At 36.8% G+C, this 26,168-nt stretch overlaps 1 protein-coding gene across 2 annotated transcripts; it reads left to right on the forward strand.

Annotated features, from left to right (window-relative positions):
• The first annotated feature begins 4,986 nt into the window (after positions 1 to 4,986).
• On the forward strand, positions 4,987 to 25,965 carry LOC100254727 (rhodanese-like domain-containing protein 8, chloroplastic). Of its 2 annotated transcripts, none has more exons than XM_010665625.3 (8): positions 4,987 to 5,428; positions 14,877 to 14,930; positions 17,238 to 17,387; positions 17,716 to 17,878; positions 20,165 to 20,256; positions 23,149 to 23,252; positions 24,504 to 24,779; positions 24,928 to 25,234. In XM_010665625.3, exons 1-8 carry the CDS (start codon positions 5,096 to 5,098, stop codon positions 24,962 to 24,964), a joined length of 1,209 nt encoding a protein of 402 aa, XP_010663927.1. In that variant the 5' UTR covers positions 4,987 to 5,095; the 3' UTR covers positions 24,965 to 25,234. The 2 variants fall into 2 exon arrangements, with proteins under 2 accessions (XP_010663927.1, XP_002264379.2); XM_002264343.5 differs by lacking the exon at positions 24,928 to 25,234 and adding an exon at positions 25,570 to 25,965 and having other exon boundaries at positions 4,989 to 5,428.
• The last annotated feature ends 203 nt before the right edge of the window (positions 25,966 to 26,168 follow it).

The following is a 26,168-nucleotide window of genomic DNA, read 5'->3' on the forward strand; positions in this document are numbered from 1 at the left end:
TCTTGTAGTGGTAAGGCAATAGTGACTCTGGTTAGTGCATCAGCTCGCCCGTTCTCCTCCTGAGGTACGAACTTAATGGACCATCTGTCCAATTTTTCTATTCAAGTGTCCGCTAAGGCGAGATAACGAGCCATGCACTTGTCTTTGGCTTCGTATTCTCGTTGGATTTGGCCGACTACTAGCTGTAAATCACTTTTGACTTCTACTTTTCTGGTTGAGAGAATAAGGGTGAGATTAAGTCCAACCAAGATTGCTTCGTACTCTACCTCATTATTGGACTTTGGAAAGTTGAGAGCAGACAACTTGTTCAATTTGTTTCCCAGTTGGGGATTGCAATGTCAATCCTATTCCACCTCCTAATGTTCTGGAGGCTTCGTCTACATGGAGAATCAACCATTGTTCATTATCTGACAACACCCATCTTTGGGGTAGTTCAACTATGAATTTTGCGAGAACTTGCCCTTTGAGAGATAATTGGGGTTTATATTGTATGTTGTATTCACTTAATTCGATCTCTCATTTCATCATTCGGCCAACACAAATCCAATTTGTGTAGTGTGACATGTAACAATTAATTAGTCAAAACTGTTATTTAGTGAGCTTGAAAGTACAAATGGAGCTTCTTAGCAACAATCCTCAACGCCAAGGCTATTTGTTCCACTTGGGAATGTTGTGTTTCGGTATCTATCAAAGCTTTGCTCATATAATATACGGGTCTTTGTTCATTGCTTTGATTGTGCCAAAACAAAACGATGCTAACAATGAAATCTGACATGGCCAGGTACAAGTAAAGTTCTTCTCCAACTTGAGGAGTAAGTATTAGATACCTCTTGATGGCTTCAAAGGCATGCCCACATTCATCCGTCTAGCCAGAAACCTTTGCTCCTTGGAGTGTGTTGAAGAAGGGTCTGCGCTTATCTGTGAAGCGTGCTATAAATCGACCCAAGGTAGCTAGATGACCAGTTAGGCATTGCATCTCCTTTTTGTTAGTAGGGGGGGTAAGTGTTTCTAAGACTACTTTAACTTAAGATGGATTCAATTCAATAACCCTTTGAGTCACCATGAATCCGAGGAACCTTCCTACACTAACTCTGAATACACACTTGATCGGATTAAGTTTCATGCCATACTTGCGTATCAAGTATAATGCCTCTTTAAAATGAAGAAGATGTTCTAAGTGAGTCTTGCTTTTGATGATTATGTCATCAATGTAAACTTTCACTGTTCGGCTTATTAAAGGCTTAAAGATGTGGGTCATCAGCCGTTGGTAAGTTGCTCCTGCATTCTCTAACCAAAATAACATGACATTGTAGCAATAAAGCCCTTGAGGAGTAATAATGGTTCTAGCAGTATTCGAAGAAAGTGTCAAGGAAGAACAACATCCCATGCCTGATTGTAGCATCCACTATCTGATCGATTCGAGGCAATGGGAAGCTATCCTTTGGGTAGGCTTCATTCAGGTTCGTGTAGTCCACACATACTCGCCATTTTCCTAATTTCTTTGGTACTACCACCACATTAGTTAACCAATTTGGATAGGCCACCTCCCTTATAAATCTTGCGTCAAATAGCTTCTCAACTTTCATTTGGATAATTTTCTAACGATCTAGATGGAAACGGCGAACTTTTCGTTGTATAGGTCGTGCCACAGAAGGATGCTCAACTTATGTGAGGCTACTGTCGAGTCTATGTCAAGCATGTCCGAGTGACTCCATGTAAAGATGTCTTTGTTTTGGCGGAGCGTGTTGCCAAGATGATCACATTCATTCCCCGTTAGTAAGGAACTAACATAACTTATTTGCTCGTTGTTTTATGACAAGGACAATTGATGCAATAGGTTAGCTATCAGAGGATCCCTATCTTTAACCTAATTCTATAATTGCTATTGCTCTTCTTTTGTTGACGACTCAAGCTAATCTTCAGTTTGGCCCATGTGTTTGAACTCCACTACCACTTGATAACATTGTCAGGCAACTAGCTAGCATCCATGTAAGTCTACCTACCTGGTCTCTGTAGGTAGCTTGCCATATGATGATAGAAGGATGACATGGGTTTCATTTTATGCAACCATGACTGCCTCATGATGGCGTTGTAAGGTGACAGATCCTCCACCACAAAGAACCGTACATTAAGAGTGACTAGGTCGACTTGGATGGGAAGAATGACATCGCCCAAATATATAATGGTGGCTTCATTGAAACTGGACAAGACTATGCCCGGGTTTTCTAAGGCAGACAATGAATACCCCATTTGCTTATAAGCTGACATGTGCAGCAAATCAGTGGAACTCCCCAGGTTGACTAGGATTCTTCATATATCAAATTTGTTGATTCCCAACATCAGCACTTGAGTGTCCTTGTGCGAAAGGATCACTCGATTGGTGTCAATTTGAGGGAAAGTGATCGACCCATCTATTGATCAGACACTGTTAGTTGTGAATGTGCATTAAACTGGACTTACCTTTTCTCTTATTATGGTTGTGTGAAGCATTCTCCTCTTTTGTCATCTGGAATTATATTTGTCATCCACTAGTCCTCCATGACTATAATTAATCACTTCTCTAAGTGCTATAGGGTAGGCAGGAGTCTACTCGATGCTTCTCGTGTTGTTTCTTCATGGCCTCTAGAGGTGCAAACATACTGCTTGAGATGTCGGACTTTGATTACCAAGTAGTGCAAATTCTTGCACTCTTCTGTGGTGTGCTCATGCTCCTTATGATAGAATCATCACCATCTTTGACACACCTAGACAAATTAGTTTTGATGGGCTCTAACTAGTTGAACTCAAGCAGTTCTCTGATAAGTGGGAGGATCCTCTCATAGGAGACAATCAATGAAGTGAAACTGGGCGGTTGTTGTTACTATCGCCCCTCTTGTCTCCAATTGCCTTGTTTGGATTGGTCATTTGAGGGTTTCGAACTCCCAACCTTGTTGTTTTTGGTAGCTCAGTTTGTAACCAAAATTTGTTAGGAAGCTACCCAAACGTCATCCTCTAGCATGACATATTTGTTCGCCCGTTTGAATAAATCATCTATTGACACGGGTGACTTCTTGGCGAGGAATTGAGTGTCCAGATTGATGCTCCGTTTCAAAATCTGCAAGATGACGTCCATATTGTAAGACTTCACCTGAAGCACTATTTGTCTGAATTGCTTCATGAAGTCCCCCAACAACTCATTTTCATGCATCTTGATGTTTTAGAGGATGCTTATGTTCTACTTCTACTGAGTAGAATATAGATAATGGCCTACGAAGGCCCTAAGACATCCTAAAAAGAATTGATGGAGTTCTATGGGAGTTGGTGGAACTAAGATAGAGTTGAGCAGTGTAGGCTAGCCAAAAAGACTTTGCATAACAACACACCATTGCCAACATACAACATCATTAGCTGTCGGAAGTGCATTAGATGGTCGAAAAGGTCAATCGTCCCATCGTACATCGTGAACTTTGACACTTGAAACCCCCTAGGTGGCTCATAACTGATGATGTAGGGGCTAAACGACGTGGAGAACATCTCATCTAGTCATCTATTAATGGATTCGAGCAGGGCCTTTGCTATCAGGTCATTTGCTGGTAGCAGTTTTAGTATTGGACGCTGAGGCAGATGGCTTGGCGGATGCCTCATTGTTTGGTTTGCCCAATCGGGCTTGAGGGCCTTTGACATGTGTTTTTTTTCTCCTAGGGCCCAAGGCGGGCTTTCATAGCTCTTGAGAGATGTGAGCCCCATTCTTGACCCCTTTTCAGTTTTTCTCTAATGGAGCTTGCTGCTTTTTCAAGTCGGGTCGACTAGTGAATGCACTAGTTTGGTAGTGTTGGAGAATTGCTGGCCGACAGTCCCTTGTCCATTTGTAAGAAGAGCTTAATGTATCACTAAGAAGCTCTCTTCGTTTGGCTTTGATCTCATCTCGAAGCTGTTTAGCGATGGCTTTTCAAATGGCCACCTAGGGCTATCTAAGCCCGTAGCTCCTAGTTTTTTTTGCTTTAATTGTTCTGCCTATTGGAGTAGGGATTGCATTTATCGCTCATATTCTTCTTACTTCCTTTCCATTCTATCTAGCCAAGCTGGAAACCGCTTGTTAGCATTAACTGATTTAATTACAAGAGGCGTGTTAGCCATTGCGTTCTATTTTAGGCTTTCGTATTTGTTTCTCGCAAACAACGCCAATGTTGGTGCACGACTAATGAAAGTAGAGTCCGACTAGCTTTTGAGGTGTAGATCACAATTTGACCTGCACAAAAGAATGTTTTGATAGGTTTTCTGGGCACATCCCTTCAAAGCTTAAGCCAAAGAGTGAAGACTTGAGCAAGATTGGTGTTTTTGGAAAAATGGTAGCATACCTTTCTTATGGTTAAGAGCAGCTATTTATCTTTGCCTAAATGTAATGTCTTATTTGGTGCCTTTGTGCATTATCGTCTTTAATATCAATGATTGTCAACCAATAACGATTATCATGCCTTGATGAACATTAAAATTGATGTTTTAGTCTCGTAATAGTTGTGTCAATCAAGACACTTAATGCTTGTTGTAGTTAATGCTTGTTAAGCAGGAATGCATAGTGCCTGACTTATTTGTGTCTGTTTGGTATCCTAGGGCCAGGCAAAAAGGGCTACATGGCTCTTGCACAATAATACCTTGTGCCAGATGACGCTTTGGAGATGGCGATGCCTTGTGCCAGTTGACGCTTTGGAGATGGCATAGTCTTGTGCCAGTCAATGCTTAGGAGACCACGATGAGCGTCCCAATAGAAAGAGAGAAATAACATTCGAATTGTGAGTATGAAATAACATTTCAATCATGAGTCAATATTTTTTTTTTTTTTGAGTTACATCAATGATTCGATTAGAAGATTTTGTAAACATTGACTCCAAGTGCAAGTATCAAAATAAATTTTATTTCTTAGGGTTATCCAATAGGAAGTGGCGTCCAGGTTTTGCAAATAAAATGTTATTCCATTTATGTGCACATTCATTTTTATTTTTTAAGAAAAGAAAAAAAATAGAAAAAATGAAATCATTGTCCGGTCATCTCCTATCCGAGTCCCAAAGGCACCTCATCTTTTGCCCAGTGGGATAAGGACTTATTTGCGTGTAGAAGAATGACGCCGACGGCCGCGACGATGTCGTTCCAATGCGCCGTTGTGTTCGCTCCCAAGCAATCTCTTTCTTTGCCAACTCTCTCTCCATTTCCGACAACAGCCCACAAACCTCTCTCCCTATTCACTCAAACCCTTCAACTCTCTGCAACCCATCTCACTCTCAAAGCTTTGATTTCTATCTCCAGATCAGAATCCAAGAAGAATGTGAAATGTGGGTGCGCAGTCTCTTCCGAGCTCAGCAATGATGGTGGTTTCATTGTCGTTAATTTCTACCGCTTTGTCTTCATCCAAGACCCTGAATTGGAGGTCTCCAAACACCTCTCCTTCTTGCAGGTATTCACTGAACAAATGATCTTTTTTTGTTGGCCCTATTTGGTTCAGAAACGTTTTGGATGAGACAATATGTGGGGTTTTGGAATTTTGGTTTGTTTTCTTAAAAAATGCAGGTTTGATGGTTTTGTGAGAACACCCATTTTCTGGAACTGTGCAAAGACCAATTTTCAGGAAATGTTTTTAAAAAACAGTTGTTGAAAATGTGATAGAAGGCATCTTTCTCTTGTCATCTACCTCTGTAATGGTATTTGCTGAACATACAATCCTTTTAGTTGATGTTCCATTTTTGAAATCAGGTGCATCTTTCTAGAAAAACAAAATCCATATTTATATATAAAGATTTGTGGATGTATCTTTCTTCAGAGTAAGGGGCAGACATGATAAGAAGAGTTGGAGTAATAGTAAGTTTAAGGAGGACGGAAAGTTGGTGTATTTGGATTGACTTTTTGGACGTCAAAAATTGTTTTATCCAATCAAAGCTTTTCTTGTATCTAGGCATTGAATTCTTTTGAGAAGATAAAAACTCCTTTCTTTTAAGCTCAACTAGAAATTCTGTTTCTCTTTATATAATTTTTGTAAAAGTGCTTAGCTCTTAAAAAAGATCTTAATGTAGAAGAAAATAAAAATGTTACTTATTGTACAACCCGTATCTTGCTTATGCACAAAACTATTTCCCATGTTTTAATAGGCTATTGAGGCTTCTGCCTTGAGACTCACCTCAAGGTGAGGCTCATTGATAGAGGAAAGCCTTTTAAAGTTTATTCAAGGAGGAAAGGGAAGACCTAAGTAAATTTTAAGTAGGATTAATATTAATTAGAATTGAATTAAGATTGGTATTTGTTGGAGTCTAATTAAGATTAGCTAGTTGAGTTATAATATAATTAGGATTTGAGTCATGATAGGTTATTAGAGTCCTAGTAGACTTTGGATGTTATAATTAGAATTAGAATTATAATAAGTTATTAGAGTCCTAGTAGACTTTGGATTTCTTAAAGAAGCCTATAAATGGGCTAATCAATGTAAATCAAAGGGATGTATTGATATTAATAATATTATATTTTCTTTTATTGCAAGATTGCAACCCTCAATGGGGAGACTCCATTGATTTTCTTATAGGTGAGACTCCTAGAAGGCCTTAGTGAGACTCTAAGGTTTTCCATCTTTTCTTCATTGTTTCTTCTTTCTCTCTATTTCTTATTTTATAAGTTTCTCTACCATAAAATTTATTCTTTGTTCCTCTCCTTACACCCTAAAAATAAAACCCTAGTCCACCTACCCTGAGTATAGGCAACCATCCTAGGGTTGTCCTACATCAATTTTGGTATTAGAGCCAAAGTTCTTAGCTTGAAGGCATATGCAATTAAGGAGCGAAGCAACTCATGCAAGCATGAGTTCAAAAGAAACTTCTAGCAATCAAGATGCCGCTACAATACGCTTGGAGGAAATTTCAGCCACAACAATCCCATCAAGATGCTTAATACAACTAAATAGCAAACTTGATGAGATCATGAAGTTATTAGAAAAGAGTCAAGAAAAACGACCAATTGAAGAGAAGATTGCAAGTCATCAATTTAGATAATCATCTAGTCGATCATGCGAAGAACAAGACAATTTTATGATGGGGAATCAAAGAAGGGCCAAACTTTTTGAGCTAGATGATGATGTGACAAAAAAGGTACGTCTTGAAGTTGCTGAATTTTATGGAAAACTAAATCCAATGATTTTTCTTGATTGGATTATGTCAATGGAAGATTACTTTGATTGGTATGTAATGCTCGAAAATAGAAAAGTTCGTTTTGTGAAGGCAAAGTTGAAAGGAGTAGCACGTCTATGGTGGCATAATATTGAGAATCAAATTCATAGAACTGACCAACCACCTATTGACACATGGGATGGGATGAAGTTGAAGGTGAAGGAGTACTTTCTCCTAACTGATTATGAACAACTTATGTATACAAAATTGTTTTCCCTTAAACAAGGTATCAAGTTTGTTGAAGAATATACAGAAGAATTCCATGAATTGAGAATTCGAGATCAAGTGCAAGAAAGTGATGCTCAACTTGTAGCCCGCTACAAAACTGGACTTTGAATGGAGATTCAATTTGAGATGATAGTTGCATACACTTATACTGTAGATGATGTTTATCAACTAGCCCTCAAAATAGAAGAAGGCCTTAAATTTCGGGTTTCCAGGCATCCAAGTTCACAAATTGAGAGCACTTTCTCCAATAGGATAGCAAGCAAACCTTTAAGCACATCAAACTTTAGAACTTCTAATCATGCGAATGGTGGGGGCAACACTCAACAGACTTCGAATGTGGCTCATAAGAATGGTAATAAGGGTAAAACTTCAATGAGTATTGGAGATAGAAAAGTAGACGTGACTCCTTAATGCTTTAAGTGTGGTGGGTGTGTTGAAGAACCAGAATCTGAATTGGAGAGTTACCTAAAGGAAGAAGAGACCTACAATGAAGATGAAGTTAGTTAAGAATGTGACTACTATGATGGTATGACGGAAGGACATAGTCTTGTAGTACGACTTTTATTAGCTATCCCAAAGGTGAAAGGAGAAAAAGATTGATGACATACTAGCATTTTCCAGACACGTATTTCTTGCCAAGGGAGATTATGCACCATGATATTGATGGAGGTAGTAGTTTGAACATAGCTTTGCAAGAACTTGTTGAGAAGCTAAACCTTAAAACAGAGAGACATCCAAATCCATTCAAAGTAGCTTGGGTTAATGACACCCCAATCTCGGTAAATTTTTGCTACTCAGTAACATTCTTTTTTGGTAAGGACTTTGAAGAGTCTGTATGGTGTGAGGTCTTACCCATAAAAGTATGTCATATTTTACTTGGAAGACCTTGACTTTTTGATATAAGAGTTCAACATGACAACTATGAAAATACATATGCTCTCATACACAAGGACGTAAGAAGATCCTTCATCCAATGAAAGAAGTCTCTCCAATTAAGAAGTCAGAGGAGACACAGCCAAAAAATGTACTTACTATGTGTCAATTTGAAAAAGAGAGCATGGAAACTAAAGTATTTTTTGCTTTAATGGCTCGAGAAGTGGAAGAATTTAAAGAGCAAGATAAGGAATATCCAACAAATATACGTAAAATCCTTGATGACTTTCTGACTTGTGGCCTACAAAGTTACTTAATCAACTTCCTCCTATGTGTGACATACAACATGCCATTGATTTGATTCCCGGTGCATCATTACCAAATTTTCCAGCCTATAGAATGAATCCAAAAGAACATGCTGAATTGAAAAGGCAAGTTGATGAATTACTTACTGAAGGCTTTATTCGTGAAAGCCTAAGTCCTTGTGGAGTTCTTGCCCTACTAACACCAAAGAAGGATGGATCATGATGGATGTGTGTAGATAGTCGTGCAATCAACAAAATCACAATCAAGTATCGATTTCCAATTCCAAGACTTGATGACATGCTAGATATGATGGTTGGATCAGTAATCTTCTCAAAGATTGATCTAAGAAGTGAATATCATCAAATACGTATTAGACCAAGGGATGAATGAAAGACATCTTTCAAAACTAAGGATGAATTGTATAAGTGGTTAGTCATGCCGTTTGGACTAACCAATGCTCCAAGTACCTTCATGCGGGTTATGATGCAAGTATTGAAACCTTTTATTGGACGGTTTGTTGTTGTCTATTTTGATGATATTCTTATCTATAGTCGATCTTGTGAAGATCATGAGGAACACTTAAAGCAAGTAATGTGCACTCTTCGGGTTGAAAAATTTATATTAATTTGAAAAAATGTTCTTTCATGAGCCTTAGTGTTGTATTTCTAGGCTTTGTTGTGTCTTTTAAGGGTATTGAAACAGATCTGGAGAAGATCAAAGCTATTGTTGATTGGCCAGTACCAACAAATATCCATGAGGTGCAAAGCTTCCATGGAATGACTACATTTAATCGATGATTTATTCGAAATTTTAGCTTTATTATGGCCTCGATTACTGAATGCATGAAACTTGGTTTAATTATTTGGACCAAGGCGTCCAATAAGGCATTTGAAGAAATCAAATCCAAGATGGTGAACTCTCCTATCCTACGTCTACCAGACTTTCAGAAAGTATTTGAGGTGGCCTATGATGCTTCCCATGTGGGAATTGGAGTAATTCTTAGCTAAGAGAGATATCCTGTGACTTTCTTTAGTGAGAAGCTCAATGGGGCAAAGAAAAAATACTCCACATATGATCTTGAATTCTATGTAGTGGTGCAAGCCATTAGGCATTCACAACATTATCTCAGTTACAAGGAATTTGTTTTGTATTCGGATCGTAAAGCCTTGCAATATCTTAATTCTCAAAAGAAGCTTAACTCTCGACATGCAAAATGGAGTAGTTTTCTTTAGCTGTTTAGCTTCAATTTAAAGCATTGTGTAGGAATTAAAGATAAAGTAGCTGATGCCCTTAGTAGGAAGGCCCTTCTCTTAGTAAACATGTCAGCCACTACAATTGGATTTGAAGAATTAAAGCATTGTTATGACAATGATGTTGATTTTGGAGATGTTTATTCATTTCTTTTAAGTGGTTCAAATGCAACACGTATTGATTTCCAGATTTTAGCAGGGTACTTGTTTTATAAAAATCGTTTATGCTCACTAAGGACTTCCCTACGTGATCATGTCATATGGGAACTTCATGGAGGCGGAATGGGTGGACATTTTGGACAAGATAAGACCATTGCTTTGGTGGAAGATCGCTTCTTTTGGCCTAGTTTAAAGAAGGATGTTTGGAAGGTTATCAAACAATGTCGAGCATGTCAAGTAGGAAAAGGTTCAAAGCAAAATACAGGGTTATATACACCATTACCAATTCCATCCAAGCCTTGGGAAGACTTGAGCATGGATTTTGTACTTGGATTACCAAGGACACAATGGGGCTTTGATTCCATATTTGTTATGGTTGACAGATTTTCCAAAATGACACATTTTATCCCATGTGAGAAGGCTTTGGATGGTTCTTATGTTGTTGCCTTGTTCTTTAAAGAAGTAGTTCAATTGCTTGGATTACCACAATCCATTGTTTTTGATCGCGATGCCAAGTTTATGAGCTATTTTTGGAAAACCTTGTGGGCCAAGCTAGGTACTCAATTAAAATTTTCAAGTTCTTTTCATCCTCAATTGATGGACAAACAAAAGTTGTCAATCGCAGCCTTGATACTCTTTTGAGATGCATTGTGAGAGATCAATTGAGAAATTGGGACAATGTCTTACCACAAGTCGAGTTTGCTTTCAACAGCTCCACTAATCGTACTACTGGGTACTCATCTTTTGAAGTGGCATATGGGCTGAAACCTAAGCAACCTGTTGATCTTATACCATTACCTACTTTTGTCCGCACCAGCCAAGATGGTGATGCATTTGCACGTCATATATGAGATAAACATGAAAAGGTGTGAGAAAAAATCAAAATCAGCAATGAGAATTATAAAGAGGTAGTAGATGCACATCGAAGATATATTCAGTTTCAAGAAGGTGATCAAGTGATGGCTCGTCTAAGTCCAAAAAGATTTCATCCGAGCACATATCAAAAGGTTCAAGCTAAGAAAACGGGTCCACTTCGGGTACTAAAGTGGTTGTGTGAAAATGCTTATTTGTTAGAGCTTCCTTCAGACTTGCATTTTAGTCCAATATTTAATGTGGAAGATTTGTGTATCTACCATGGTCATCAAAACGATGTAAGTGAAGAGTTGGATCTTCAATCACCACCTACTCTTAGCTCACGTCCTGAGATCGAGTATGTTCTTGATGATCAACTTGTGTCTACTAGATAAGGTAGATACCAAAATTTTTTGGTGAAATGGTGAGGCAAACCACACTCTAAAAATACATGGATTACGAAAATGGATTTTCAGAAGCTTAACCCCAATCTCTATGAATTGTATTAAGCATCTAACTCGTTAGAGCCGAGTTCTTTCAAGCCAGGGGGAATTGATGGGGGAAAGCCTTTTAAAGTTTATTCAAGGAGGAAAGGGAAGACCTAAGTAAACTTTAAGTAGGATTAATATTAATTAGAATTGAATTAGGATTGGTATTTCTTAGAATCTAATTATGATTAGCTAGTTGAGTTATAATATAATTAGAATTTGAGTCATGATAGGTTATTAGAGTCCTAGTAGACTTTGGTTGTTATGATTAGAATTAGAATTATAATAGATTATTAGAGTCCTAGTAAACTTTGGATTTCTTAAAGAAGCCTATAAATAGGTTAATCAATATAAATCAAAGGGATGAATTGATATTAACAATATTATATTTTCTTTCATTTCAAGGTTGCAACCCTCAATGGTGAGACTCCATTGATTTTCTTGTAGGTAAGACTTTTAGAAGGCCTTAGTGAGACTCTAAGGTTTTCCATCTTTTCTTCATTGTTTCTTCTTTCTCTCTCTTTTTATCTTATAAGTTTCTCTACCCCATAGTTTTAAAAGGCTTAAGGCGCACCAAGGCGCAAAGTAGTCCTGGAGCCTGAGGCGTAAGGCGCACCTAAGGCGCGGGCTTTAGTGAAGTGAGGCGCACCCTAATTTACTTATATATTTTCTCCTATTTTCCCCTATATATATATATTTTTTTTCTTCTTCTTCTTCACTTCTCCAGCACGGCTGAGGCTAGGGCACGATTGGGAGTGGTCTCGGGTTGAGAAAGACTAGAAAAGGGGGCTGGAATGGAGGAATAGGCCAAAACGGCGTCATTTTGACCTGTTTTTTTTTTTAAAGGAACAGGGTCCAAAACGACGTCGTTTTGGACCCTTCCTTTTAAATTAAAAAGGGCCAAAACGACGCCGTTTGGTCCCACAAATTAAAAAAAAAATTAAGGCTGAGAGTTCTGCAACCCGATGGGAGGAAGAAGAGAAAAAGAAGAAGAAGGAGAAAGAGGGGTGCGTACCTGGTCGGACCGTCGGAGGCGACTCAGGCGAGCGCCTCGCGCCTTGCCGGAGGCGAGCGCCTTGCGCGCCTAAGCGGGCCTTCCTGAAGGGGCGTCGCTTGCCTTCAGGCGAGGCGCCGGAGGGTGGCGTCGCGTCGCCCCGAGCCTAGGCGCACCTTAGGCGCGCCTTTCACAACTATGCTCTACCCTAAAATTTATTCCTTGTTTCTCTCCTTACATCCTAAAAATAAAACCCTAGTCCACCTAACCTTGAGTGTAGGCAACCATGCTAGGGTTGTCCTACATCACTCACCTCAAGGCAAGGTTCTAAAGATTAGCCTTGAGGCTATAGCCTCAGTTAAGGTAATTGAGGCTTAAGTCTCACCTTGCCAAGGCTTATAGCTTTGAGGTTATAGCCTCAAGGCTAATGAGGCCTAAGCCTAAATATCCTAAGGGTTTTCGGCCTTTATGGGCATTTAGTATATATTTCATAAGAGACTTAAATATCAATATTCAATGAGTTTTAATGGGTTCTATCATTTATGCTTTTGTGCACTTCTGATATACATTTCATGAATTTTGTATTGAGTCCCTACTTCATTAAACCTTTTACAAAATTTGGTCTTATTGAATGAAAGGGAAAAAAAAGATTGAGAAGAATAAGGGAATTGTTGATTGTTCATTGATCTCATATATAATCTAATCATTGATAGATAAAAAAAGATACCAATACAATTGGTGGAAGAAGAAGATGAGGAATGGGTGGATATTAACACCAATGGGGAGGATAATATAGCAATTGGATATGACTATATTCCTTAGAGGATCCTAGTGATAGGAATATTAATGTTGAAAATTATTTGGTAAAACCATGAGAGAGAGCTAATTATATGAGAGAAAAAGGAACTAACTTAGAATTATTAACAATGAAAAATAAACCATGAGAGAGAGCTAAATTTTATGAGAGAAAAAGTAACTAAATTAGAACTATTAACAATGAAAAATAATTAATTTTATTATTATGAAGTTTATGTCTTTTTTATTTTTCAATTTATTATGATTTTATGAGTTTTTTTTTTTTTTTTTAATATTTTTATTTTGTTTTTTTTGTTTCAATTGAGGCTTATGCCTCATTTTGCCTTGAGGCTTATACCTTGCCTCATTTAGGTAAAACGCCCCAAGACCGCCTTTAGCTTTTTAAACATTGACTATTTCATTTGTAATGAAACTTTTACCAAATAATATTGCAATTTGAAAATTATGAATTTGGTAAAAGTTATGAAGCCAAAAATGTCAGTAAATGATTTTAGTGAAGCTTTATAACTTTAAAACAAGTTTAAGTTGTAAGTAAGAACATCGTTCGTTCTTGTGGAAGCTCTTTTTTGAGCAGGAAGTTATTTCTTGTCTTCTTAGGAGTTCAATGGGATGGGCAAATTGGAGTGGTGGTGATTTGAGTCATGTCTTAACTCTTAAGCAATTAGGGATATTTTTCTTATTGCATTTTATAGATTTATGTGTATGCATACGTTATAGGCTTAAGCAGTTAGGTGTTTTTTAGGTTTTTAAAGTAAGAGACCAAGTTCACCCACCCTCATTGCTTTTAAAAGTAATATATTTTTGTAGGTGGGTATATGTATCTTTATTTGTTACCATTCTGAAAGGTTATGGGATTTTGATTTCATTGTGAGTGATTGATCTTTTAGCATATTGGTCAAGTTTCTTAGCATTTGGTATTAGAGCATGTCCTAGGTTAAAAAAGGGCGACAAACCACCAGAGTAGGGATTGCCTTGGAAGGGGCATCCTGAGACTGGCCACTTAGAGGCCAAGGATTTTGGCCTTAGAAGCATGATGGTCCCACTGTGATTCCACTAGTTCTAGGGCTTTTGGATGGACACAAATGCATAGGTTTGGGTCTTGAGAAATGCTGTATTATGTAAAATACCAGAAAGAGCCATTCCCAATTAGGTCTTCATAGCTACTCTGGCAGGATGAGAGATTCTGGACTGTTGTCATCATCTGGCTGCTAAGTGCTAGCTATAGCAGTGCGCATCATTTCCCCCCTCCTTTTTTTTTCCAGGTGGATCCCTTGCTAAGGCAAATGTTTTAGTCTCTGGAGCTCTGCCACGATCACTCATTTCCTCCTTAGTTGTATTGGTTTTGCACTTAATAAAAGATGTAACTCCTTGTGGTTGTTGGGTTCTTTTTGATTTTTTGTTTCCTATTTTGTTCCTAAGAACCATTTGTTATTTGGCTTCTTATTTTCTTTGGTTTTCTCATAGATTCTCCTCTTATAATAGAAAAAAAGAAAAGAAAAGAACTCATCAATTGCATAAATCCTTCAAATGTATTACTGTGCTGACCATGTGGATATGGGACATTGGGACATGAACTGTGGCAAATTGTAGTAAAAAGATTAATTATGTTATAATTAGCCTATAAAAAAAAGAAGATTATTAACTATGTTATAATTAGACATCATTAATCTAGAATCAATTATTCAGCTTACATTTTCTGCTCAGTTTCCACTTTATGTTCGATTGTCAGGGCTTTGACATACATGGCCGAGTATATATAAATGAGCAAGGCATTAATGCACAGGTAGGGTGGTCTCCCTTCTAATCAGATATCTTTATTTTTTCTATGTGGCATCTCTTGAACATAATTCTCTCTTCACATGTGCCCTTGTTTATGCTTGTACAGCTATGCAAAGCATGTATTATTATTTTAATTGTTTATGAATTTGTGCATGGTTGCAACTGAGATGCATATTATTTATAAGTCTGCATGTTCGAATGGTACTTTGCTGGGGTTATGTCATAGAATGGTGTTTATCGATCATGGTTTCTTTTATTCACAAGTCTTTATGTTGGGAAGATACTACCCCTCGTTGGTCAGATCTTTATGAAATAAAAATTGATGGTGCTATTTTTTACATAAGCATAATTCAGGGAGTCAGGGTCACAATACTTTTGTGTCTGACTTAGAAATTGTTCTGGATCAGAGAAGTCCCTGCTGCAATATCCAAGTTTATTATACAGCTGTTAATGCTCATAGGCATGTTGCTTTATAAATCAATCACGAATGCTTGATTAGGTCAATTTTTCTATGCTGAATAGATCTCAGTTGGACTTATCAAGAAATTGCTCCATAGAATGGTGCTGCAATATAAATTTATCCTGAGTTTGGTTTCAAATATAAGTATCTTTCAATTTAGGTTTGGTAATTATATGAATGCTAAAACCTTTTATAAACCAACTAGGCTATACTTATTATTTTTAAATTATCCATCAACTATGGTACATTCTTGTTTACTTCTACAGCCAAGGTTATAACTTTCTCTCATTTTTGCTGTTTTGGCTGAACATTTTTTTTATCAGAGTTTTGGCTGAACATGTTGGTTTCGTTGTTTTTAGGATCTTCAGTTATTAAAAGGTTGTAATGCTCTCTTTTGAAATTAGTGAAAGTTGAATTGTCGAGATATCTTCTTTTTCTCTGTTCCTTTTTAATAGGAAATATGGAAATTCTAATAATGAAAAAGGGAAAACCAATACAAGTATGGGTGAGATCCTTCTAGTCAGCTACAGGAAGAAAGAGCCTAACAAGTTGTTCTGAAATAAAGTCACCACCCTGAAAAGACCCAGGAAGAAAATCCGAGAGAAGCTCAAAGAGGGGGACATCCGCAACAAACTCCTTTGACAAGGCAGCTCCTCATTCTGCTTCTTGGTTATCCAATCTAGACTTCCAAGTTCTCTGGACCTCTACAGAGGTCAAAATCCTGTGATTCCACAATTCAAATCTCCAATGCCCTCTCTTTTCCTAAGTAACCCAAGAGAGAACACTCACTGAGTCCCTCTTCTCTAGAAGGTTACTAACTCCCAATCAGGATACCCTTTCCAAACATTCGAATAAAGCTAGGATTGTCTCCTTAAAGGCTGAACTAATCATGGTCTATAGAAAGCTCTAACCAATTTGTTCCATGGTCTCTAGACAATCTACCAACCCTCAACTTTCATTGGTCACTCAAAGAACCATCAAAATTGAGCTTGAGGCTCCCTATGGTGAACTAGCTTTCTTAGCCCTGATCACAACCATCCTTCTAAGTTCATGGTAAACCTTTTTCACCTCACAACAGGATTAAGTTGATGGGATTCCTGAAGAACTTTTTGGTAACAGACACTGACAGAGAGTGAGACAACAAATATTCTACCTACATAGTCAATAAACCTCTCATTCTTGGAGATCCTGGTGTTCCTATCAAAGCCAAATCACCTGAAGAATAGTAATCCTTCACATAGAACTTATTTTCTGCCATTATACTCTAATTTGTTGTTTAAAACAAAAACACATATAAATCTCCAAAACCGCCTAAGCCCTTATGGACCTCACCTACTCTTGAACCCCTCTTTTGTCAATTTCTGCTCATCCCTAAACCATTCTACAGCCAAAATTCCAACCTTAGTTCCTCATTGTGGTGCTAGATCTTTGGAAGATCCCGCATCAATTTGGTATAAAGCTCGGTTTTATGTAGGATCTGATGCTCAGTTTATTATGTTGGTAATGAGGAGCTATGACTGTCAGTGCTCTCCAACAGGCGGGTGTTAGGGTGCTAGTATAATATAGATTATCTTAACAAAGTAAAATGGTGTTTCCCTTTCTATTCTCTACCCTTCCTCTCTTCTAGTAGTCTCCCCCATCTCCTCGCTTGGAACAGACAATATTGTTACAAAATGCAATGGGCAATGTAGATCTTCTGATGCATAAAAATTGTTTGATCATCATTGGGCATGTTTATTTTGTTATTTCATATAGTGCTTCCTTTGTTCGTTAGATTGATTTTTTCATTGCACTGGGATTTATCATGCCTGTCTTAATATTCTCTTCTGAATGTTCTCCATTTTAATTCAGTACAGTGGGCCATCAAAGGATGCTCTTGCATATGTTGAATGGTTAAGAGAAGACCACAGATTTTCTGATATACTGGTTCAGATTTCTCCAGCTTCAAATGGACATGCCTTTCCAAAATTGAAGCTGCGGTATAAGCCCTCATTAGTACAGGCAAGCTATATGACAGCTTACTGGTTCCCTGTGCATTTTGGCTCAAATTTATTAATCTTGCTTTTCCATAAGAACTATTCTTTTTATACCATTGTTTCCATTGTGCTCCAGCCATTTACTTGAGCTATTGTTTTCTCTATATACTTGTTTCTATCATCCACATTTTTTTTTCTCCTAGGAAAGAAAACTACTTTTTAATTTACATTTTGAGTAAGATTTTAAGGATTTGAGTAAAGCTATTTAACTCTGTCAGGTTGGAAGTTTCTTATTTTCTATTTTTTTTATTGCTTCTGTGAATCTGAATATTGCTATCACTTAATTTATCCAGTTAGAGGGAGGTATTTCACATATTCCTTTGCTTGATCCTTTGCTGCGGGCAACAGCTTTGGCACCGTCAGAATGGAGGAAAAGATTGGAAGCAGTAAATAAAATTGATGATGCATCAAATGAGAATTCAAATGCAAACTGTATTCTATTGGATGTGAGAAACGGTATCTACCACTCCCTTATCTTCTAGGAATGGTTTCGCCTAGAATTTTCTTGGCTAAAAGTGGTCTCAATAGTTGTGTGATTTATTTTTGTTGTATGTGTTCTAAAGTGGGTTATCTGTTGGAAATTTGTAGAATAAGCATTGAAGATTGGAAGAGTGGCAGATCATATAATTATTTTCCTTAATTGCAGAATGTGCCCCTCTCATATAGTATTCTCATCATCAAAATCCAACACGGCTTTCTATGAGTGAAACATCAAATAAAACTGAATTTATAAAATCATTATGAAATAAAAATCAGTGGCCTAGTCATTATTTTGTGTACTGTTGGAGTTTAATATGGCAAATCTGCTTTCATAACTTCCTTCTGTTTTACTGTCCCCCAGTTGGCTTGGTTTTATCTTCTCATTGGAATATCTGGTTAGTGCCCCATGTCATTGAGTGGCCATCCAACTCCAACCCACCATGCGTCACTTACAAATTTATTGATTAATAAAAGGGAAATTGTATTGACACCACTTGAGAAGTAGGGAAAAGTAGAGATTCCTCATACTTCAACCAACAGATTCCTTGGTGACTTAATCCTTTTGGAATATTTTATTAAAGTTTGACACAAGGAACTCACCAGATTTCCAAGTTGGTATGACTTTTCTGTTATTTTATGTCTATAGGTGACCGAACTTTAGAAAGCATTTTGCTTTAGGTCAGACAGACAGTAACTTGACAGAATTGTCACAGGATTACAGCACAGGAAAGGTTCCATTAGGGTAACATCCGGCATCCGGGGGGGGGGGGGGGGGGGGGGTGGGTGGGGTGTGGAAATGGGTGTTTCTTAAAGATTATAAGATAGGAGTTGAATAAAATTACCCAAAATAAAACCTAAAAATATTAGGGATAAACAAAGTAATCAAAGATCAACAATAATAAAAAAAACCAAGCACGGGACATACAAATATTTATGTGGAAAACCCCCACACTAATTATGGAGATAAAAAACCATAGGTTTTAAGATCCACTATTTGAGATAAAAGTACACAGTTTTACCTGACTGCTTTACCTTAAAGACTTACTCTTTAGCACCTTGATCCACGTCCACGATGCAACACCTCCAATGCTCCAATGGGTTCCTCTTAGCCTTTGAGGAGATGTTTTGGTGGATTCCTCACAAACTCTGAGGGGATGCAAGTCCTTGGAACAACCCAAAATTCAATCCTATGAATCCTTGCTTAGAGATTGAGAATGATAGGGCAAATTGGTTGATTCTCTCAAAGTGTTCCCTCAAAAACATATTTAGGTAGGGTATATATAGGCCTAAGAGCCTATAGGGTTGGAAACAAAATTTTCTTAAAAGATAAAATATCAATTTTCCAAAAATTAATTAAGAAAATAATTTTAAATAAAATATCAACTTTCTAAAAATTAATTAAGAAAATAATTTTCTTAAAAAAATAAAATATCAACTTTCTAAAAATTTATTAAGAAAAGAATTTTCTTAAAAAATAAAATCTTAAAGTTGTAAAAAATTAATGAAAACATTTAACACAATTTTAAAACTTCCGATCTAATCCTACCTTATTAAAAAAAAAAAAGAATTAACTTGCCTTTAACAAACCTTTTCAGACTTACTTGTGACAATCCGGTTGATTGAATAGCAACTTTGAACCTTCAATGGAGAGTAAGTCGCCATCTAAAAATGTTCCTATATCAGAATGAAAAGGAACAAAATTGCCAACAAACAAAGTACAAGACTTAATGTCCCAACATAACCCAATGGCAGCCATGGGAGCAGAACACTCTGAAGATGATAAACAGAAATACAGAATGGATGTACTAAAATATCAGTTGAGGTTGGCTATAAGTTACTAATCTAATTAGATCAGCACACAATTCTGGATGGATAACTATTGCGGTGGCATTAAAGGATGTGTGGCTATGCAGTCTCACTCTTTTAACCTGAAGAGACAATCCAGAGGAAAATAATTTCACAAAGACTTGCTAATTTGTTCAAAATGAATGACAATTTAATAATTTTGAAAGAAACTTGTATAATTTATATAAGATTTCACTGCTTGCTAAGTGCATATTTGAATTATATGATGCATGTGGAATTGGGGCACAACTTTTTGCATCTTTTTTGCAATATGACATTTTGTTATTTGTGATCCATCTGATAGTTTCGTTCTTTGGATCTTGCTATTATTTCTTTAGTGTTGAAGACTGTTTGAGCATTCCATGCTCTTTCTTTCAGCCAATTAAGTTTGAAGATTTTATAATTGTTTGTAGTCAGGTTATGAGTGGGATGTTGGTCATTTTCGTGGTGCTCAACGACCTGATGTGGACTGCTTTAGGAGCACTTCATTTGGGCAATCCCAATCAGAGGTATGGTCAATCTACAATAGGCTATCAAATTGTAGCATGGGGATGTAAGCTTTGATATGAATACTTTTTAGGCTGAGGGATGCCCAGGTGGGTAGACTCCTACCATGATCTGTTATTTTCACACGGCACCTTGGAAGATGTTTCCATTCAGAGATCTCATTCATCGGGGATAAATCCAGTTGATTGATCCCATTTTTTGGATGGATTTCTTCTTTGACATGCAGAAATATCATTATATCTTCTAGAATTAGATCCATTTATACAGTTGGAGATGAACCAGCCTACTAGTGTCCGGTAAGCAGCCTGTAAAATATTTTTCCTTTTTCTGGACAGAAATTGGTCATTAACTGGAAGTTTTTTCGTAGAGCCTTAAACCAAAAGAGATTGAAAAGAATTAATTCTCCAAACTAGTGATGAAATTCATACTCTACTCCCATTTTTGTTGGACATAATTGTCCATAAACATGACTCCTGTGTTTTACTAATTAACGTTCTTATGACTTAAGAAAAAGAGAAAAATAAGGGGATAATAACAGGAATTAATCCTTCCAGCAAATGGTGATAATAGTAGAAACAAACATAGCTCACTTTTCTATCCTTACAGTGATGTTGGGAAACCCGATTCTCTCTCTTCCTCTCCAGTATGGCATCTGTATTTTGTGTGACCTAGTACGTTTCATTGCCGTGTGCTTTATCATACCTCTTCTTTTACTGGCATCATCATCAGTACCACCTTGATTGCTCCACCCTCCTCATCTTCATCAGCACCTTCTCATTTCATTCATTAAAGCAGATAGAGAAACAAATCACTAACAGAAATAAGTAAGAAACACTGTTTATACTCTAATATCATAATTTCTATAGGGAAACCCAGAAAATTCCGTGTATCATGGTAGTGTTTATTGCTAGAAGCTTAACTTACAAGTAAAATGAATACAATATTTTGTTTTCTGAACAAAAATTGGTCCAGCAGACTAAGGGTGCTGTCTCATTTGTAATGCTTATATCTGAACCTTATTAATGACCTTATACTTTCCTAAGCATTCACTTACCATTCCCATAAACTAACTTCAGCTATTACAAAGAACTAGACATTCACGATATCAAATCTAAGATTTGACATTTAATAACAAAGACTGTTGCTTCCATCCATCCATCCTGGAATAATCTTACCCTTGAGCTTTAACACGTGTTGTAGTTCTGTCATCCTCTTCTTCATGGTATCCATATAAATCTAAATCTTTAAATGCAGGGATGATGCCTGAGTGTTGAAAGGAAAATCTATTCCCTAAGCATTTTCACCTTTTCTTGATAGCGCCAACTGGGAATCTCTGCCTCTCTAGATAAAACGTCACCTTCTTTCCTTGAAAACTTTGTAATCACCTTTCTTTTCTTTTCCATTTAATTTTTGTTTTGTTTTCCCTTTTTCTTTTTCTTTTTTTCTGTGTACTCTTCTTATATTTAACATTTAATTCTTCAATTTTCAGCTTGCCCTGAATATGCCGTTATTTCATTTCATTGGCCATGTTCTTGCCTCTCATGTTACTCTCCCAATCTGCAGTTCAGAGTATAGATCATAAGAATGAGTTGGCTGCATCCATGCCCCATCTCAAAGGGCCTTTTGGCCATAGTCCAGTTGTTAGAATGGTTATAAGCAAATTCAGATTGTACATTGATTGCCTCCCACTGCCTTCGATTCTTTCTAGCTTGGCACAATATATTTCCGAAACCTCTGTTGATAAGATCAATCTGCCAATCAGTTTGGGGATGATGGGAACTACACTGTTGCTGCCCAGTTCCAAGACTTCTTCACAAGGCTCTCCAAATATGTGATAAGAACTTGGACTTTCTATCTGTTGTGATGATTGTTTTACTCCATCCAAACTACAGTTTCTCAGGAGTAAAAGTTAGCAAAATGTGATGAATTTGTAGTCTGCTTGAAACAAATGACATGCACCATCTTAGAAAATCAATCCATTACCAAAACATGAAATCCATTCCTCTATGACTTCTAGGCAGTCCCCAAGAAAAAATGGGCAATTGGGTGCAGAGGCTAGTATTTCAATCCTTTCCTTTGGTTCTTAGCATACGTGACTTCTGTTGACAAAATTGTAAGTGTGTGTTTGATTCTTGGCCAAAAAAGTACATCTACTGAATCATGGCATAGGACTTATCTCAACTAAAATGTCCTCCCAAACCTCCATTGTGTGTATCATGGGTGATAGTTTCCCATAGAGAACAATCTGTATACACAGCTGGACACCCATGAGGAGAAATCCCTCATTTAGCATGTAATTTCCTTGTTCTCTTGTTTGTACAGTCACTATGAAATTGAGCTAAATAAAGGATCAGTAGGATATAAATACTTGAAAGGATAAAATCTGATGATAGTTGTAGACGTGCTTCTTCAGAATAAGGTTCTCTTGCTCAGTGGTTTTCCACCTTATTTAGTGTTTCCAGATTGCTGTAACACATAAATTTTTGTTGAGCATGTTAGCAACATATGAAGTTGCTATTGTTTGCTGGGAAAACATTTTTCTTTTCCTTCTATAGAGGTAAAAAGAACCAGAACTTTGATTGGGCTCTGATGATGTCTTGAACCATAATTTTTTTGTCAGTACAACTCATAAAGGAAACTATCAGCCCTCTTATCAGAATAACTATATCTTCAGGTTGTATTCTTGTATACTTTTGTTTATTCCATGGTATGCTTACTATTATGGTTGTCATACTCTGGATGTCTGTTCTTTTTTGAACCTTGTGCTGAGAAGCATGTAGCTGTTAACTGGTATCATTACTTGGTGGAGTTTTGAATAATAATTTGTTTTCTGGTTATGACTATGAACATGCTTTGAACATACTACACTTTTGTCTGTGTTTCTACTCCTTCAGGTTATTGTTTCAGATCCTTTAGCAAATGTTGACAAAGAAAAAACAGATATATTGATGTATTGTACTGGAGGTATCCGTTGTGATGTGTATTCTGCAATTCTAAGGTAGTCTGATTCCTTGTATTTGCTCTATCTTTTACAATGCTTGGTTGTAATGCACTGGAAGTACTCAGCTTCAAACACTAAACTTTAGCATTGGCTTCCAAACATAGTCATCTACCTTTGTTAAGAAATTTGAACATTCAAGGACCATGTGATTTCATTTTTCGTGTATATACTTCAAGCCATACCCATGATATAGTATACATAGTGGCATGGGTATTGCTTGGTCCAAATTTATATATATTTCATAAATATGTTCAAAATCAAACTAGTGGAACTTATGGATTCCTAATTAAAATAAATGTAACTTTGGAACCAAAAATTGATTGTTTATATTACACACGCATATGCACGAGAATCTAGTAGACAACTCAAAATACTGGAAAATAAAACTTCCTTTTTGATAAGATTAAGAAACTGAATTAACATGTATTGAAGGGGGTACAACCCATGTACACAGGAAATAAACTCTGATTGCAGTAGAGCAAGACTTTACAAAGGGATAAAAGAAAAAGAAAATATAGGACTCGCTAGCTAGTTGTACATTCCTGGCTGCTAATTAAATCCACAGGACAAGGCCTCCTGCCTGAAGAGCTACCTCTGACCAAGGCTGCAATTAGAGCAGCGTAACTTCTTTAACCTTAGAAATTGGAAATTCTATCCTCTCAAAATCTACACATGTAACCTTAGAAATTGGAGATTCTATCCTCTCAAAAATCTGCACCTGCCTTTCTTAATTGATGTTGTTAACGGATTTTCCCTAAAAGCTTGTTTGCACCTACAGTTCTTGAAGTGCATTTCAAGTTTCCATTGACGTTTCTTATAAAGATTTCTGAAATCGACATTCTATTGTATTTTTTTTGAAACTGGATGTTTAAACTGTCAGTCGATGTTAATATTCTGGTTCCACATAGGAGGTTAATGGTGAAAATGGAATTATAGAGCCAAACTATAGTTGGGATTTAAGGCCTTGTTGAATTGCATCAAAGTGCTGTTCTCTAAGCTAGGCTTCAGCCCTATCTAATTCCCTTTTATCCCAACTTTAGATTTTCCATTTTTCTTTAATTTTATCAGCTGAGTTCAATATTTTCTTAATATCACAAAAGAACTATGACTGGAATCTGTCAATCATCAAGAAAGGGAAAGAGGGATATCATTGAGTTGCCATGTCTGGGCCTTGTACTTTGTATTGTCTACTTTCAAGATTGTATATTGTTCTGCTTTACAGTTAATTCCTTTTTTTGCTCATGGCAGACAAAGGGGATTCCAGAACTTGTACACTTTGAAGGGTGGCGTTTCTCATTATCTTGAGAAGGAAGGTCCTATGGAATGGATTGGGAATTTGTTTGTATTTGATTCCCGTCTCTCTCTCCCGCCTTCTACCTACAAGACTGAGGCCGTGAGTGAGACAAGCGGGGCTCACCAAGTATCTGAGGGTAGTACATTTGCTAGATGCTACATATGCAACTCACAACTCCATGAGTTAAGGCATCGGAATTGTGCCAATCTTGACTGCAATCTCCTTTTTCTGTAAGTTTCTTCCTTCTCCTTCTTCCTTTTTATTTATTTATTTATTTTTTGCAATTTCTATATCTTATGGAAAAAGTATCCAAGGAGCCAAACCACAGTCGATGTTAATACTAATTGTTTTATATTTCTGCAATTGTCTTTATTGTAGATACAAGTCCTTAGAGATGAGGAGACACATAACTTGATACATTATCCCTATGGATGTTAGCCCAAACATGCCATTATCAACTTGGAAAGTTAAAAATGCTGGTCATTTGTATATCCAAATAACTCTTTTTATTTATTTCTAACCTTTGAAATGACAGATTATGAATAAATGATTGTACCACATGCACCTCTGAGGTGGTACAAGAGAGGTATTTAATACCTTCTTCATTTTTGGATTTAGAGACTATTTGAGAGTGATCTTGAAAAGGGTAAAAAGCACTTCCTAATGCTTGGAAACAATTTTCTTTTTAATAAAAATTAAACAGTTGAAAAATATTTGAAATCACTTTTAAAAGTCTGGAGAATCATTTGAAGTGATTCCTAGACCGTTGCTTGATAGGTAATAGATGATTCTTTCAAAAATCATTTTTTTGGTTATATAATACATTTGTTAAAAAAACTACCAAAATAAGTGTTTCTAATGGAAACACTACTAACAAAATGCTATAAATAAAAACTCTTTTAACTAGAATCGCTTCCAAACGAGCTCATATGCATGTAATAATCCTGGAGATTAGATGGTCATATGTTTGGGTGATTGTTTTTCCCTCCAGTTGTAATGCGTATTTGTCTCTATTTTCAGATGTTGTACACAGTGCTTAAAGGATTTAAGAGGATGCTGCTGTTTGGACTGCACATCAGCACCTCGGCTTAGACCTGTTCTTCCTGGACACCAAAGGTACAAAAAATGGTATATTTATAGAGACATGGAGCTTCAGACCAACTCAACGGCTTAGTCAGAACTGAAAACCAAACGCAAATAGGAGATTGGGAATGAATATTTACTTGAGTTTATGGTCACATAGAGAGTGATTCTTGAAGGGTGAGAAGCATTGTTTGGAAGTATCTTTCTTATAGCATTTAGGCTTTTGGCAAGCTTCTTAAAACCACTTTTAAAAAATCTAGATAATCACCTAAAGTGATTTTTCATGTTCGAGTGATTCTAGTTAAAATATGTTTATCCTTTGGGCTTTTATTATTAGCTCTTCCGTTAGAAGTGTTTTCAAAGAGAATAGTGTTTATAGAGTCCATCTGCCCGTGCTTTGAGAAAGCACTCCTAACATAAAATGTAATTTTTTTTTTTAAAAAAAAAATGGTAATTGGTAAAATTTAGAAAAGGGCTTTAATAAAGTTGAAAAATCTCTTGCAATACTTCCTAGAGAAGTTTTTGATAGGTGAATT

This window comes from Vitis vinifera, chromosome 17 (assembly GCF_030704535.1).
Source record: "Vitis vinifera cultivar Pinot Noir 40024 chromosome 17, ASM3070453v1".
In the NCBI taxonomy this organism is placed as follows: Eukaryota; Viridiplantae; Streptophyta; class Magnoliopsida; order Vitales; family Vitaceae; genus Vitis; species Vitis vinifera.

Coding starts and splice junctions, on each gene's coding strand:
- LOC100254727 (XM_002264343.5), top strand. CDS start 5,096: ATGACGCCGACGGCCGCGACGATGTCGTTCCAATGCGCCGTTGTGTTC. Junction 5,429..14,876: donor AACACCTCTCCTTCTTGCAG/GTATTCACTGAA, acceptor TTCGATTGTCAG/GGCTTTGACATACATGGCCG. Junction 17,388..17,715: donor ATAAGCCCTCATTAGTACAG/GCAAGCTATATG, acceptor TAATTTATCCAG/TTAGAGGGAGGTATTTCACA.